The sequence below is a fragment of the Erpetoichthys calabaricus genome, chromosome 7 (genome assembly GCF_900747795.2).
Source record: "Erpetoichthys calabaricus chromosome 7, fErpCal1.3, whole genome shotgun sequence".
Taxonomy (NCBI): Eukaryota; Metazoa; Chordata; class Cladistia; order Polypteriformes; family Polypteridae; genus Erpetoichthys; species Erpetoichthys calabaricus.
In genome coordinates, this window is record NC_041400.2 from 23,469,762 (window position 1) to 23,484,218 (window position 14,457).

Sequence of the window (14,457 nt, forward strand, 5' to 3'; positions counted from 1 at the left end):
CTTTTTAATCTTTCTTTATTATTTATCCCCTGTAGCCCTGGAATCAGCCTAGTTGCTCTTCTCTGGACCTTTTCTCGTGCTCCATTAAGTCTATTAGGCACCATTAAAAATGTAATTTATAGTTTTGTTTCAAATCATTTTCTGACAGATATATAGGAACTGCACCTTCCTTAAACATTTTTTAATTCGGTGGACATCACATATGTAGAAGCCACTGTTTTTTATTCCAATACAAAGTAGTAATGATAACACACTGGCAGTTGTAATGTAGCTCATTTTATTAAATAGAAATGTCAAATTATGAATACTGGAAATGCTGTACAAGGTTTTATTTTTTTAAGAACTTCAAAGATGAGAACATTTGGAGCCAGCTGTATTTTAAGACAAAAAAGAAGAAACATTTGTTTTAACTGCTTACCCTGTGTAAAATTCTTAAGTAACTTAATTAAGCCATTATTTGGGAATTTTGTAATATCAGCTGAAATTAAAATTTAATGTATTTAACTTTGTGAAATAAAAAGGTGCATACTGTTTTACTTTATTAAACATAAACTATTAATACAATGAAAAATTACTTTTAATTTTTACAATATTGTGGATTACTGCGGTGGGTTGGCACCCTGCCCGGGATTGGTTCCTGCCTTGTGCCCTGTGTTGGCTGGGATTGGCTCCAGCAGACCCCCGTGACCCTGTGTTTGGATTCAGCGGGTTGGAAAATGGATGGATGGATGGAATATTGTGGATTATCAAATGGTATTGTAGTCTGTAATGCCAAATGACCCAGTGACCTGGGGATTGCTGATGTTGCATCACCAGGTTGGCACAGCTTCTATGTGGAGTTTACATGTCAATCTTCTTGCCTTTATAACAGTATGATACCCCAATAATTTACGGCCCAACTGTCAGAATGCCAACCCTAAATATTACCAATACGTGCAATACGTGTGAGCGAGTGCACCCTGCAACACACCGGCTTCCTGGTCAGAGTAAAAACTGTTGTGTGTTTGCTATTAGAAGGATCAACTCTGACTTTTCTGCGCTCATGCAGATGTGCCAATGAGCCTAAGAATAAATGGAGTCAAATGCAAAGTTATGTGCTAAAAACAGAAGCCAGCAGAATGACATAACTGGTCATTATAACCACCACATCAAAGAAGGATGATGACAAGACAGACCAGACTGGCACTCACGTAGCCATCATGTCATATATGGCATTTTCTCTTTAGGCCAAAAATAAATAAAGAAGGGTAACACCGTGTATATTGAGATTTAGAGATGGAGGTTACAGCATATTTCTTTGTTTAATTAATGGTACCATGATGGGCTGGTGACCTGTCCAGAAATTGTCCCTGCCTTGTGCCCAATGCTTACCTGGATAGACTTCAGCTTCTCCATGACCCTACTGTGGAAAAGCAGGTTTGGAAGATGGATAAATGGATAGATTGATGGTATTAAACTAATGAAATATATTTCTAAATAAAGTCCCAATTTTTGTGTACAATTGTAGCACTATATGTATAACATGTAAAGAAAAAGTAAGTGTCTTCTCCATAATCAACCAACAAAAAAATAAACAAAATAATAATTAAGTGTCGTCAATAACAAAAATACACTGTATTAAAAGCAGCAATGCCGTATAAGCATTTCTAGTTGGTCAAATGGAGGCACCATGAGATATCAATATCCAAGATTATTAATATTTAGGTCACTCTAGGTTAACTGTACAAAAGGCCTGGACTTTGACGAGTTATTAAAAAAAAAAAAAAAAAGATATTTTGTTTGTAAACAAATGCATTTGATTTGCTGGAATAAAATACTGGCCTTGTTTTACAAAATAGGGCCAAAAGAATAACATCCAATAACGAAAGAATGATTACATGGAAATCATGTCTGAGAATTATGTTAGTAGCTGCCGGATCTCTTTGTAAACGTGGCAGAGAAAATCCATATAAGACGCTCCTCCGTATAAGCCTTTGTCCTCAACCAGAAACTGTCGGAAACTCACTTCTGCCTTATCTTTTTGCTTCACAAGTGTTAGCTGCAGAAAACAATAATAAAGCTGTTAGTATCATGGAGCTCCAAGACAGTAAATGTGACACTTTTTATGGCATTCAGACACACATTACTATAAAAAAAAAATAAATGAAAATAAAATAAGAAAAACTACAGTTCAAATGTTAAATGCTGTATTGTTTCACAGCACACCTTTGTTTAGGGAACACCTCGCTTATGTAGTAGTTTTAAATAGGACAGTATAGTTTTACATTTATTAGTACACTAAATTTAATTTATTATGTATTGTTCTGAAATTATTATAAGATTTTTTTTCTGTTTTTTTTTGGTGAACATTTTAATATTGAGCATGGGAAAGACATTTTATAACTTAAAATGTATTCTTCTTCTTATTATTATTATTAAGTATTATTATTTATTATTATTTCATACTTTCTTTCCTTCTGGATATCTCCTTACTCTCTGAGGTCATCCATGCCAGAGAGCTAAGACTGGCAAGTCTGTGTCTTTGTGTCAATTACCAGACTAACAGTTGATTGTTCTTTCTCCTAGAAATCATATTTGTTTGTGTGGCTATTGCAGATGTGATAGATATTGATAATAAACATTACATCTTTTTTCAAATTCTTTAAAAGCACATTCCAATTCTGCCGATATACAGTATCTTCAGTTAAATAAGCTCACAATTTTTTTGGATAGTTGTCACATTTCGCCATATTGCTTAAATTTGAACGAAGTACTTTGTTACATTCAGAAATAAAGCTACAGTACATGTATTTAAAATGCTAAATGCAAGAAATTGACATTCTAGTTTTGGAAAACCTGTTGTGAGGTTATTGTATTTTCATCATACACTGCCTGGCCAAAAAAAAAAGTCGCCACCAAAAAAAAAAGGTCACACACTCTAATATTTCGTTGGACCGCCTTTAGCTTTGATTACGGCACGCATTCGCTGTGGCATTGTTTCGATAAGCTTCTGCAATGTCACAAGATTTAGTTCCATCCAGTGTTGCATTAATTTTTCACCAAGATCTTGCATTGATGATGGTAGAGTCTGACCGTTGCGCAAAGCCTTCTCCAGCACATCCCAAAGATTCTCAATGGAGTTGAGGTCTGGACTCTGTGGTGGCCAATCCATGTGTGAAAATGATGTCTCATGCTCCCTGAACCACTCTTTCACAATTTGAGCCCGATGAATCCTGGCATTGTCATCTTGGAATATGCCTGTGCCATCAGGGAAGAAAAAATCCATTGACGGAATAACCTGGTCATTCAGTATATTCAGGTGGAAATGCTCTTACTTTCACTATTAAACATAGACCTGAGTTCTACTGTTGTTTTTCTTCGATTTGATTTCACCAAACGTTTAAGTGATCGCCGATCACGATCATTCAGGATTTTTTTCCAGCCACATTTCTTTCTCGAAGACGATGGTACCCCACTATCCTTCCAGTTTTTAATAATGCGTTGGACAGTTCTTAACCCAAGTTTAGTAGTTTCTGCAATCTCCTTAGATGTTTTCTCTGCTTGATGCATGCCAATGATTTGACCCTTCTCAAACAGACTTAACATCTTTTCCACGACCACGAGATGTGTCTTTCGACATGGTTGTTTAAGAAATGAGAAGCAACTCATTGCATCAGTTGGGGTTAAATAACTTGTTGCCAGCTGAAAGATAATCGCCCATGCAGTAATTATCCAATAGGAGGCTCGTACCTATTTGCTTAGTTAAAGCCAGGTGGCGACTTTTTTTTTGGCCAGGCAGTGTATATACCTTTATATAAAACAGACATGAAAGATTTAGATCTCTTTTTCTGGTTACTAATTAGAGCAGCTGAAAATTGTGAAATCTTTTACAGATGGAAGTTCTGACTGAGATGATAACCACCAGTGGATAAACTGGGAAGGAGCTGACAGACTTCACTAGTGCCGCCTTTAATCTTAATTATCCGTTAACTTCTCAATTTGTCTTTGTGACAATGGTGGTGGCTAACCAAAGTGCATTTGAAAATCCTGATAAGTGGGCGAGAAAGAAAGACCATAGGTGTAGTTTATTTTGGTTATTTTAAAAAGTAACTTTAAAAATAAAAAAGTGTGAAGCCAAAAGTCATGAGCCTAAGTATACATGTGCTGAGTCAACTATAACACCAAAATGTAAAACGAGAAATTACAAAGTCAATAAATTAATATGTAACAAAGGCAACACTAATTATTAATTAAATAAATGCCCAATATGAATTGTTTATTCGCTTTATTCAGATGCTGTTTTCTTGGTTTGACTAGAACTCCCGTCCATCCTAGTAGAAGACAGAGAGCCTAAGTAAGAGATTCATAAATGTCTCAATATTTCTGTTTGGTTTAGCTTTATGGCAGTATACCAGTTACTAAAACAGCTTACATTGTAATAACATTATGTATCAAAAATACATAATTGAGTAATATAATTGCAATCCTAAACATTTTTGCATTCATATTATCTGATCTTTTCATCAGATAATATTAATATGTTCATTTTAGCGGCATAAATATAGGCAGAAATTCTCAGATGATTCTGCACTTACGGGGTGTATTGATAAGGGGAGTCAGGTGGAGAACTTTGTTTCTTGGTGCAAAGAAAATTGTCTGCACCTTAACATTAGCAAAACGAAGGAACTGCTTATTGACTTTCACCGCAACAAAGAGCCTCAACGTGCGACCACTATTCAGTTAGTCCACTCCTATAAGTATCAATGAAAGATTGGACAGGTCTCAGAACACCGAGGAACTACAGGACAAATGGCAGAGCAGGCTCTTTTTCCTTAGGAGGCTGTGTTCCTCTAACTTAGGAAGTGACATCCTCCACAACTCTGTGATGACCAGTGCATTTTTTTACGCTGTGGTGTGCTGGGCTGGTAACATCACTTCAGGAGAGGCCCACCGAATTAATAAGGTAATTAAAAGGGCAAGCTCAGTTATGGGACACAATCTGAACCCCCTGGAGGTCATAGCAAAGGAGAGAATTAAAACAAAACTTGGTGCCGTTATGAACAATGCTACAGATCCTCTCTCTGACACACTAACATGGAGGACTTTCAGCAATAATTATTCAGCAGAAGTGTGTCAAGAAACACTATGGGGGCTCCTTTATACCAACAGCAATACATCTGTATAGCGCCTCACTGGGACTGCCAAGTAAGAAGTTGTCTCTTGTTTCTTTTTAAGTTTTTCTTCCTTTTTAGTCATTCTGGTGTGTGTTCAGACCATAGTATGGTTTTACATATATATTTATGTATTTATTTATTAAAAGAGCTTCTATAAAAAGCCAAATATCCCCCTGCAGACAAATAAAGTTTGTTCTGTCTATATAGAGGTAGGGCAGTTGCACAAAGGCCAATAGCACTAAAGGCCCCACGTTATTGCATGGCTGATTTTGTCTTTTATTTTTCTTCTCTTCATTATGTAAAGCACTTTGAGCTACTTTTTGTATGAAAATGTGCTATATAAATAAATGTTGTTGTTGTTGTTGTTGATGTATCGCAACAGGTCTTTACTAAGGTGCATGTCTACCTGACATAAATGAATAGGTAAATTGTGTGACCATTTCCACAACTCCATAAAACTTAATTATGATTATTGAGCTTTTATGTATGTCTCTTATTGATGGTGGTCATTTTTAAACTGAATGTAATTTAATTTAACATGAATGGGCATTTACTTTATTTTTTTGGTCTAGGGCCCATTACATTCTGACTCACACTATTCAACATTCATGTTTCTACTTTGTTTAGTTGAATTTCTAGAATGATACGTAGTTTATAGACTGGCTTATATAGCATACATGCTTTAAGGTATGCACACTATGCTCATTACATTGCTGTCTTCTGGCATTTTTTAAAAGTGTTAATGTAGCATAAAAAGTGCATACCCCAAAACTACACACTTTAATAATAATAATAATAATATATTAACATTTATATAGTGCTTTCCTAATCTACTCAAAGTGTTTTACATAGAGAGGGCAGAACCACTTCACCCACAATAAATTAAACTTACACAATTCTACACAAGTGTGGAAAAAACATTTTAAAAGTGTTAATACAACAAAAAAATAAAAGTACTAATCCACACAAAGATTACTGCTGTTTTAAAGAGCAATAATAATGTAAATAAGAATTTAAAAAAGCAAACACTAAATGAGTGCTTTTAGGTAAAATGCAAGGTAAAATGAGTTATTTTTAGGTAAAATGCAAGAGAGATTTATATTTTCATCATTCACAAGATTTAATAATATTCTTCTTTAATTATAATAGAAATTACTCTTCTGAAGTTTCTAGACTTAAATGCATTGACTTCTTTTTGAAAAGAATATACTCAGAATTATTTTAAATAAAACAAATACAGTACACATCTATATTTAAATGAGCTAATATTGGTATGGTTTACCTTCATTGAGTAAGGCCTTTGGTGACTAACCGTATCAATGACAGACCTCAGCTTTCTTGAGTATGGACTGTCAATAACTGGTAGGGTTGTCTGCAAAAGAAGAAGTCAAATCATCTTATACTTTGACTGTGGTTCATAACAGTGGAAATATACTACAGGGCTGTGAACGTTATGGTTAAAAGACAAGGTTAGAGAAGAACCAGGGCACCTTTGGCGCCATTCCTTAATACAGTGTTTCTCAGCCTCGGTCCTGGGGGCACACGTCTCATTTAATTAACTGGGATTATTTTTCTTTTATTCCACATTCAGAAAAGCACAGCAGCATGATTTTTACATTTATAAGACATTTAGAACTATTTCTGCTTTTGCTATAGATTTAAATGATTTAACTCTCTTTTGTTGATTTCATTATATTTTGCCCTTTCTCTGTGCAGTTTTTCCCCTTCGTTGTATCTTATTAATGACAATTAAAAATGAGCAGAGCAGACACGCTGGTAAACAACACGGAATAATCAAAGGCTGCAAGTACTTTAGCATCAGACCCACTATTTAGTAAATAATGGATTAATTAAACAATTAGAACACCTAGAAAAGTAAAATGAAATTCAAGATGAAAATATTGTTAAAAAGAAAAAAATACATTATTCCCATATAACTGCTTGGTACATTTTAATATACAGTTAGTTTTCTAATTTCTATATTGTTCCCCTTCTTCAGGCAAGATGTAATCCTGAGTTGCCTCGAAAGCTTGCATATTGTAATCTTTTTACTTAGCCAATATAAGGTGTCGTTTTCCTTGACTGCTCACTACATTCATAATGGCTAACACGGTACAACACCCTAGTACTATATTGTTCCCACAACACAGAACTTGGGAAATAACACATCACTTAATTAGCCCAGGAGTCCAATTAAAAACAGAAGCTGGTTGGAACAAAAACCTGCAGCCACAGTGTGCCCCCAGGACCGAGGTTGGGAAACTCTGCATAGGTCACAAGTCAGTGAGTGGGGGTTAAGCATCCTCATGTCTGATAAAGAGACCTCTGAAAAGTGTAGAAGCCATTTTAGCTTTCATCTTTACAAGTGAAGGTTCTTTAGAGAATTAGAAGGACTACTTAGCACAGTATATATGACCTCTATGGCATACCCCAAAAAAATCTTACCAAATAAAGTAACTCATTTTTTGCAAATCTGGGTATTACCACCATGTAACAGAATTTAAATGTATGTTTAAGGGTAGTGCTTTATATTTGTGTACATTAAAAATTGAACAATGTAAGAATGTATCATTACAAAGGAATTGTAATTAAACATAAAGTCCATGTAAGGGATATTTCAAATTAATTTGGGTAGCAAATACTAAATATGTTCTCCTTTTAAAATATACAATTAAAAAGTCCTCCTTCATGTAGAACAACGCTACTGCTACTATATACAGTATGTCAATGGAGATGAGGGTGTATGAAGGAAGCATCAGACCAAGCAGTGGACAGTCTAAAGAGGGCAAGGGGGGGAAATTCATTTCAAGAGACATACAATATTGAAATATCCAAGATGGGAAATAGGAAAGCAGTTATTAAAAAAGGGAAAACAGAAACTTGTCAATATGTAAATAATAGTTATATATTTAGAACAGTGCTCAATGTCTAAAATGAGAGATTGTAGCATTCACTGTACAGAGCGTGCACAAATTAAAGTTAAAATGGCAACTTTATATTGCAGCACTGGAAATACTACACACTTAACCCTGAGAGAGACTGCAGAGACTGTAACACAATTGTTATTACAGTCTTTTACAATTGCTTAAGTGCAGTTCTCAAAGCACTAACCTCATTTCTGTAACACAGCCTCAAAACTCTACAACCTTAACACAGCTGGCCACTGCGCTTTTACATTTCTTAATGTGTATGCACTAAGCAACAATTAGTAAAGCACATTTTGTATATCACTAAATACATGCATCATTGCACAAACACAACTTGCATTGTATAGACAGTTCTCATTGGTTCTGATAAGCCAATCAGAACAGATTGTCCTTTTATCATTTAGAAAAACACATTTCTCATTCATATTAGCACAATGGGTCATTGTATAAATCATCCATCCATTATCCAACCCGCTATATCCTAACTACAGGGTCATGGGGGTCTGCTGGAGCCAATCCCAACCAACACAGGGCACAAGGCAGGAAACAAACCCCAGGCAGGGCACCAGCCCACCGCAGGGCGCACACACACACACACACACCGAGCACAATTTAGGGACAATTTAGAATCGCCAATGCACCTAATCTACATGTCTTTGGACTGTGGGAGGAAACCGGAGTACCCGGAGGAAACCCACGCTGACACGGGGAGAACATGCAAACTCCACGCAGGGAAGACCCGGGAAGCGAACCCGTGTCTCCTAACTGCGAGGCAGCAGTGCTACCCACTACGCCACTGTGCCACCCCGTATAAATCATTGCATGCTAAATATAATGCACAATGAGCAGTGTATTCCTTTGGTAGTTTGTTAGAAGGTATAATAAGAATAATGAGCATCCCCCCATTCTACCTGTGCAAGTCATGGCTAATTGTAAGCAATTACTAATTACAAACCTTTATAAGGTCTACCTCAGTGTTGCTGTAGGGAACAATGCAGCACCAGAGCAAGAGCAAGAGGTGTCAGAATATGTGAGACGAGTGCAGAGAAAGTGAGGAAGAGGCAAAGGGAGTCAGAGGTGACTAAACATATCAAATGAGATCAGGGACACCGTTGTTGACCATGTAATAAACAATGGCCTAAGCTTGGCCGAGGCTGAGCAAAGGGTCCAGCTGCAATTAAGCCACACCTCAGTGGCATTCACAATATGAACATTCAGGAATGAAAACAGGTATATAACCAAAATCCTGCACACTGCATATATATTTTACTGTTTATGTGTAAACTTGGTAATGGCATACTGTAACAGATATTTGTACTGTGGAGTTCATGGATTCATGTTTGTGCCATTTCAGGATTGTACCACTTGCCTATTATTTACACCAGAACAAGAGATAGCAATTGTTGATATGCTGAGGGCCAACAATGTGAACAGACTTTGTGACATCCAGAGTGAAATTCTATAAGGTGGCACCACCTTTCAGAACATGACCTCTGCCAGACTCTCTGCCATGGACAGGGTGCTGAAGAGACATTGCTGTAACAATGAAACAGCAGTGCAGGGTTCCTTTTTCCAGAAATAATGAAAGGTGAAGGAGCAAAGGTTCCTATATGTGCAGGTCCAGTAATGTTTTCCCCTTAAATATGTCAATGTAATTTGAGTCCATACTTTAAACATACAGTTTAATAATTGTGTTTTGAGCAGTGTGTTACACTATTGGAAGTTCACTTCCAATTTGATCTGATATGCTGATTTTTGCTTTGCAGACAGTGATGCAGCTGGAAGTGAGTGACACCGCATACATGTTTGTATATGAGGATGAAGCAGGGTTCAACCTAAACAAAGTCAGGTGACGTGGCAGAAACAAAACAGGCCATCGAACCACAGTGGATGTGCCAGGTCATTGCGGTGGTAACATAACTATGTGTGCTGCAATATCAGAGGATGGTGTAATCCACCACATTCCCACCATCTGACTATAACGCAGCTCATCTCCTTGATTTCTTAGGAGGGCTTTACAATGCTCTCATTCCTGAGAATGAGGTGAATGATGAGACCTGATATGCCACAACATGTAGTTATATCTATCTATCTATCTATCTATCTATCTATCTATCTATCTATCTATCTATCTCTATTGGACAATGTCAGTTTTCACCACTGCAATCTTGTCAGTGAATGGTTAACTGTCCATGAATACATGTCAATGGAGTTTTTGCCACCCTATTCACCCTATTCCTCAACCCAACAGAGGAATTCTTCTTGGCATGAAGGTGGCAGGCATATGACCATCTGCCCCACAACCAGATGTCTACTGAAGGAAATGGATGCTACTTGTGAAGACATCACGGTGGAAGCATGCTGAGGGTGGATGCGGAATTCAAGAAAATTCTTCCCCCTCTGCCTTGGAAGATAAGACATCAGATGTGATGGTGATGAAGTGTTGCGGCCAAACAGAGAAGACAGGATGGATGCTGAGATGGCTTGAAATTATAATGCATTGTATTTACTGTACAGGACATACATTTTTTTCCCCTATTTGGAAGTTATTTGAATGTAGACTGGATTTTTGTTGCATATTTCTGTGTATATTTTGCATTGGCAATGGCGTGCCTTGTTTTGATTCAAATACATAGCATTTTTGGGGGGTTACCTATGCATTGTGCTGTCTTTATGGGAACAATACTTTACTGATGACTTATTTTGTGTGTTTTGGTACATGTCCATGTTTTGGGCATTTAACATTTTGGAAAATGCATCTTAGTGATTGAGAACTGTAATTGATAGGTAGAATGAATGGAAATTACAGCTACAGTGTAAAGACAAAGTGAGAGCCATCTTTGAGCTGATAAAGTAAGGATAAAAGAAATGGTTTTCTTATCTGCATTGGCAAATGTCATATGGATCCACAAATTACAAGAGATATGCTTTCTGTGATGTATTCTATAGAACACAGAGGCTGAGTAACATTGTGGTAAAATGAAACAAAAAAAATACACTGAAGAAATATTTTATGACCACAGACAAACTTTTTGATTTCTGGATTCTGCCAGCACACTGAAATCTTTATACTTACCACTTCTGAATTGATGTGTGCAAAAGAAGGCACATTAAAGATGCCCTGAATGATTTCTGGTGGGGAGGCAGCCCCAGCCATATGAAACATGTTTCGTCCATTTTCCAAAAGGTAAATTCCTCCATTTGTTAAGCGCTCTTCTGAGCAACGGACTGAAGTAGGTAGCAAATCACTGTTGACATCCATGTTGTGCTGCAAAGTGAATGGACACATTTCAATACAGTATCAGGACTGATTGATAGATTTAGTTTTATTGTATAAAATATATACTGTATAATGAACCGCTTTAACAACACTAGTGTGGAAACTTCAGGTGCATAGCAACATGAGCTATAGAGCAGGCCACCAAAAACAGAATATGACATGATTATCACAGGAGAGATGAAATGAAATGTGAAAAATTACATATCTTCTATAACAAATAGCAAAACAACAGAGAATACTGTACAAATTCTAAACAAGACCATGGTAACAAAAATAAAGAACTAAATGCATAAACAAAAAACTTAAATATGCAGATATGAATGAATGCAAACAATTGATTTTTGTTTTTCATTTTTGTTCTAGTTTTTCATTTGTTTATCATTTTTTGAGTTTAACACAATTTTTGTAAGGACAACATGGTGTTGCAGTGGTAGTTCTGCAGTAGTAAGGAGAGCAGGGTTCGGGTCATGAAATCTGCATGTTGTCCCCATGTCTGCATGGGTTTTCTCTGGGTGCTTTGCTTTCCTCACACAGTCCTAAGACATGCAGGTTAGGTGGACTGGAAACACTGAAATGGCCTTAGAGTGTGTGTGGTATGTGCTTGTGTTCACACCGTGATGGACTACTGTCCTGTCCGGGGTTTTTTTCCTACCTTGCGCCTTATATTTGCTGGGATAGACTCCAACCCCCCTACGACACTACTGAGGTTTAAGTGGGTTTAGAAAACAGTATGGTACAATTATTTTGTATTTTTTGGTCTATTACTTGTTGGTTTTATGTTCATAAATATCTGTATATTTTTTTCACATTATATATAATAATAATAAATAATAATAATTCATTACATTTATATAGCGCTTTTCTCAGTACTCAAAGCGCTATCCACACAGGGAGGAACCGGGAAGCGAACCCACAATCTTCCACAGTCTCCTTACTGCAAAGCAGCAGCACTGCCACTGCGCCACCTGTGAGGCGCAGTGCCCTTTACTCATGTGATGGACAGCTGGCGTTTCAGTCTGGCCAGGACGTCCCTCAACAGAGAAAAGGAGGAAAAGTACCCTTTTCAGGGCGTTGCATCCCCCAGGACGCTAGATGGCAGCTTCCCTGGACGGAAATGGTTCCCCGGATTCCCTCAGGGCATCATGGGACATGGAGTCTGTTTCATCAGCCCTGTTGGATGCCGTGGGTGCTGCCAGGGGGAGCTCACCAAGAACCTGGGGACTATTATTGGTACAACAACCCGGAAGTACTTCAGAGTCACAAGGACGGAAGCCGCAGTACTTCCGGGATACTTGAAGAAGGATGATGTGGCGTTTGACCCGGAGAAGGAGCAATTCTGGGTCATGGACTATTTAAAGGACTCTGGGAATACCAGCAAGAAAGCCGGAGTTGGGTGGTAGAGGAACGGAGCTGCTGGGAGTGGAGGATTGTATTATTGATTATTGATTTATTATTGGAAGAATTGCGCAGTGTGCAGTGCTTTGTGCACTATAACTGAAGAAAGTATTAAAGAAATTATTCTTGGTGTTTTAAACATGTGTCTTGGATGTCTGTCTGGTGGGTTCAAGTGGGCAACAGCGACCCCTAGCGTCCACACTCACCCTCTTATATTTGTATATTTAAGTTTTTTGTGCATTAATATTTTTTTTGTCGTAATGTTTGTCTTTTACATTTTTTGTTCCAAGTGCTGATATGTATCCACTGCTATTTTGCCATTCTACCAAGTTTGTGTTTTGAGTTTATATTACTTATTCGCATACCTCACTTCACCTACCTTAAGATTATTATGTACTGTAGGTTGTTTATTTTTAGTTGGCTTGCTCTACAACACATGATACAAGTAAATAGCACCACTCTACCCAATACAGTATAATGAAATAAACATTCATATTAAGCTCGACTAATAATCTTATTGGGGAAAATATAATATATATATTTTTTTCAATTTCAGTTCATTTTCCAATAGCTCTGTTTCAGGAGTACAACACATTTATGCACAAGAGCCGAAGTTACATTAAACACAATGTGCATAGACCTTCTAACTGAGATATGGTCATTTGGTGTGGAGGAGAAGAAAACAAAAACACCAGGCAATAACATTCCTGATAAAATAAAACTCCTAGAGAGTTTGTGAATAGTTAGACAAAATTAAAGTTCTGACTGTCTAAAATATATCTGTACACAAATTGATAGGACCTGATGTGCTGTAATTGTCAGCATTTTTGTGTTGCTTTGTTCTTTACAAAAGGATGCTTTATGATTAATTTTGGAAGCTATCCAGCATGATAGATAGATAGATAGATAGATAGATAGATAGATAGATAGATAGATAGATAGATAGATAGATAGATAGATAGATAGATAGATAGATAGATAGATAGATAGATAGATAGATAGATAGATAGATAGATAGATAGATAGATAGATAGATACTTTATTAATCCCAAGGGGAAATTCACTAACTATTCAATACTAACATTAAAGTAATTTCAGGACATTCAAATCTATTGAATATTAAATGAAGCGTTGTATTGTACAGCTCCTTTCTAAAACATTTCCACAAATGCTCATAAATAGCATTGTCTTCACAGTATCCCCCACTTTAACCTGTATGGCGTTTGCACTCTCACATTACATTCACACAGTTTTCACTTACAAGTGGTATGATTCTTGGGTAGAAAAATGCTTGAGATTCAGCAACATCCATTGATAACACCAGCTGTTTCTGATAAGCTCTCTCGTCAGTGGCAATTTCTGTGTTTCCTACTAGAACTGAACTTTTCAGTAAGCAGTTCATATAAACTGGTAACACTTTCATAGTGTCAGGCAGAATTAACTAAGAAAATAAGAGAAACATTTACAACAATAAGCTATTCACTATTTTCATAATCTGCTTTTCCAGACAGAAAATACAAGACTACTCACTATAACAACATATGCAATGTAATTATCATCCATTAATTTACCATTTGTCTGTTATGAGTTATGCAAACAATGCTATACACATTTACTTGGAGCCAATTAGGAGACCCCAAAAGATCTGACACAGTTGCTTCCATAAGTGAAACTCAACCAGATCTCTTAAACAGAACCAAGT

At 36.8% G+C, this 14,457-nt stretch overlaps 1 protein-coding gene across 1 annotated transcript in view; it reads right to left on the reverse strand.

Moving 5' to 3' along the window:
* Positions 1-260: 260 nt before the first annotated feature.
* sec24d (SEC24 homolog D, COPII coat complex component) overlaps positions 261-14,457 on the reverse strand; it is a 72,970-nt gene continuing 58,773 nt past the window's right edge. The window contains exons 20-23 of the mRNA XM_028804988.2: positions 14,017-14,196; positions 11,157-11,348; positions 6,436-6,525; positions 261-2,038 (exon numbers count right to left, since the gene is read on the reverse strand). Coding sequence (XP_028660821.2) covers positions 1,898-2,038; positions 6,436-6,525; positions 11,157-11,348; positions 14,017-14,196 — 603 coding nt within the window. The 3' untranslated portion in view covers positions 261-1,897. The remainder of the gene's footprint in view (positions 2,039-6,435; positions 6,526-11,156; positions 11,349-14,016; positions 14,197-14,457) is intronic.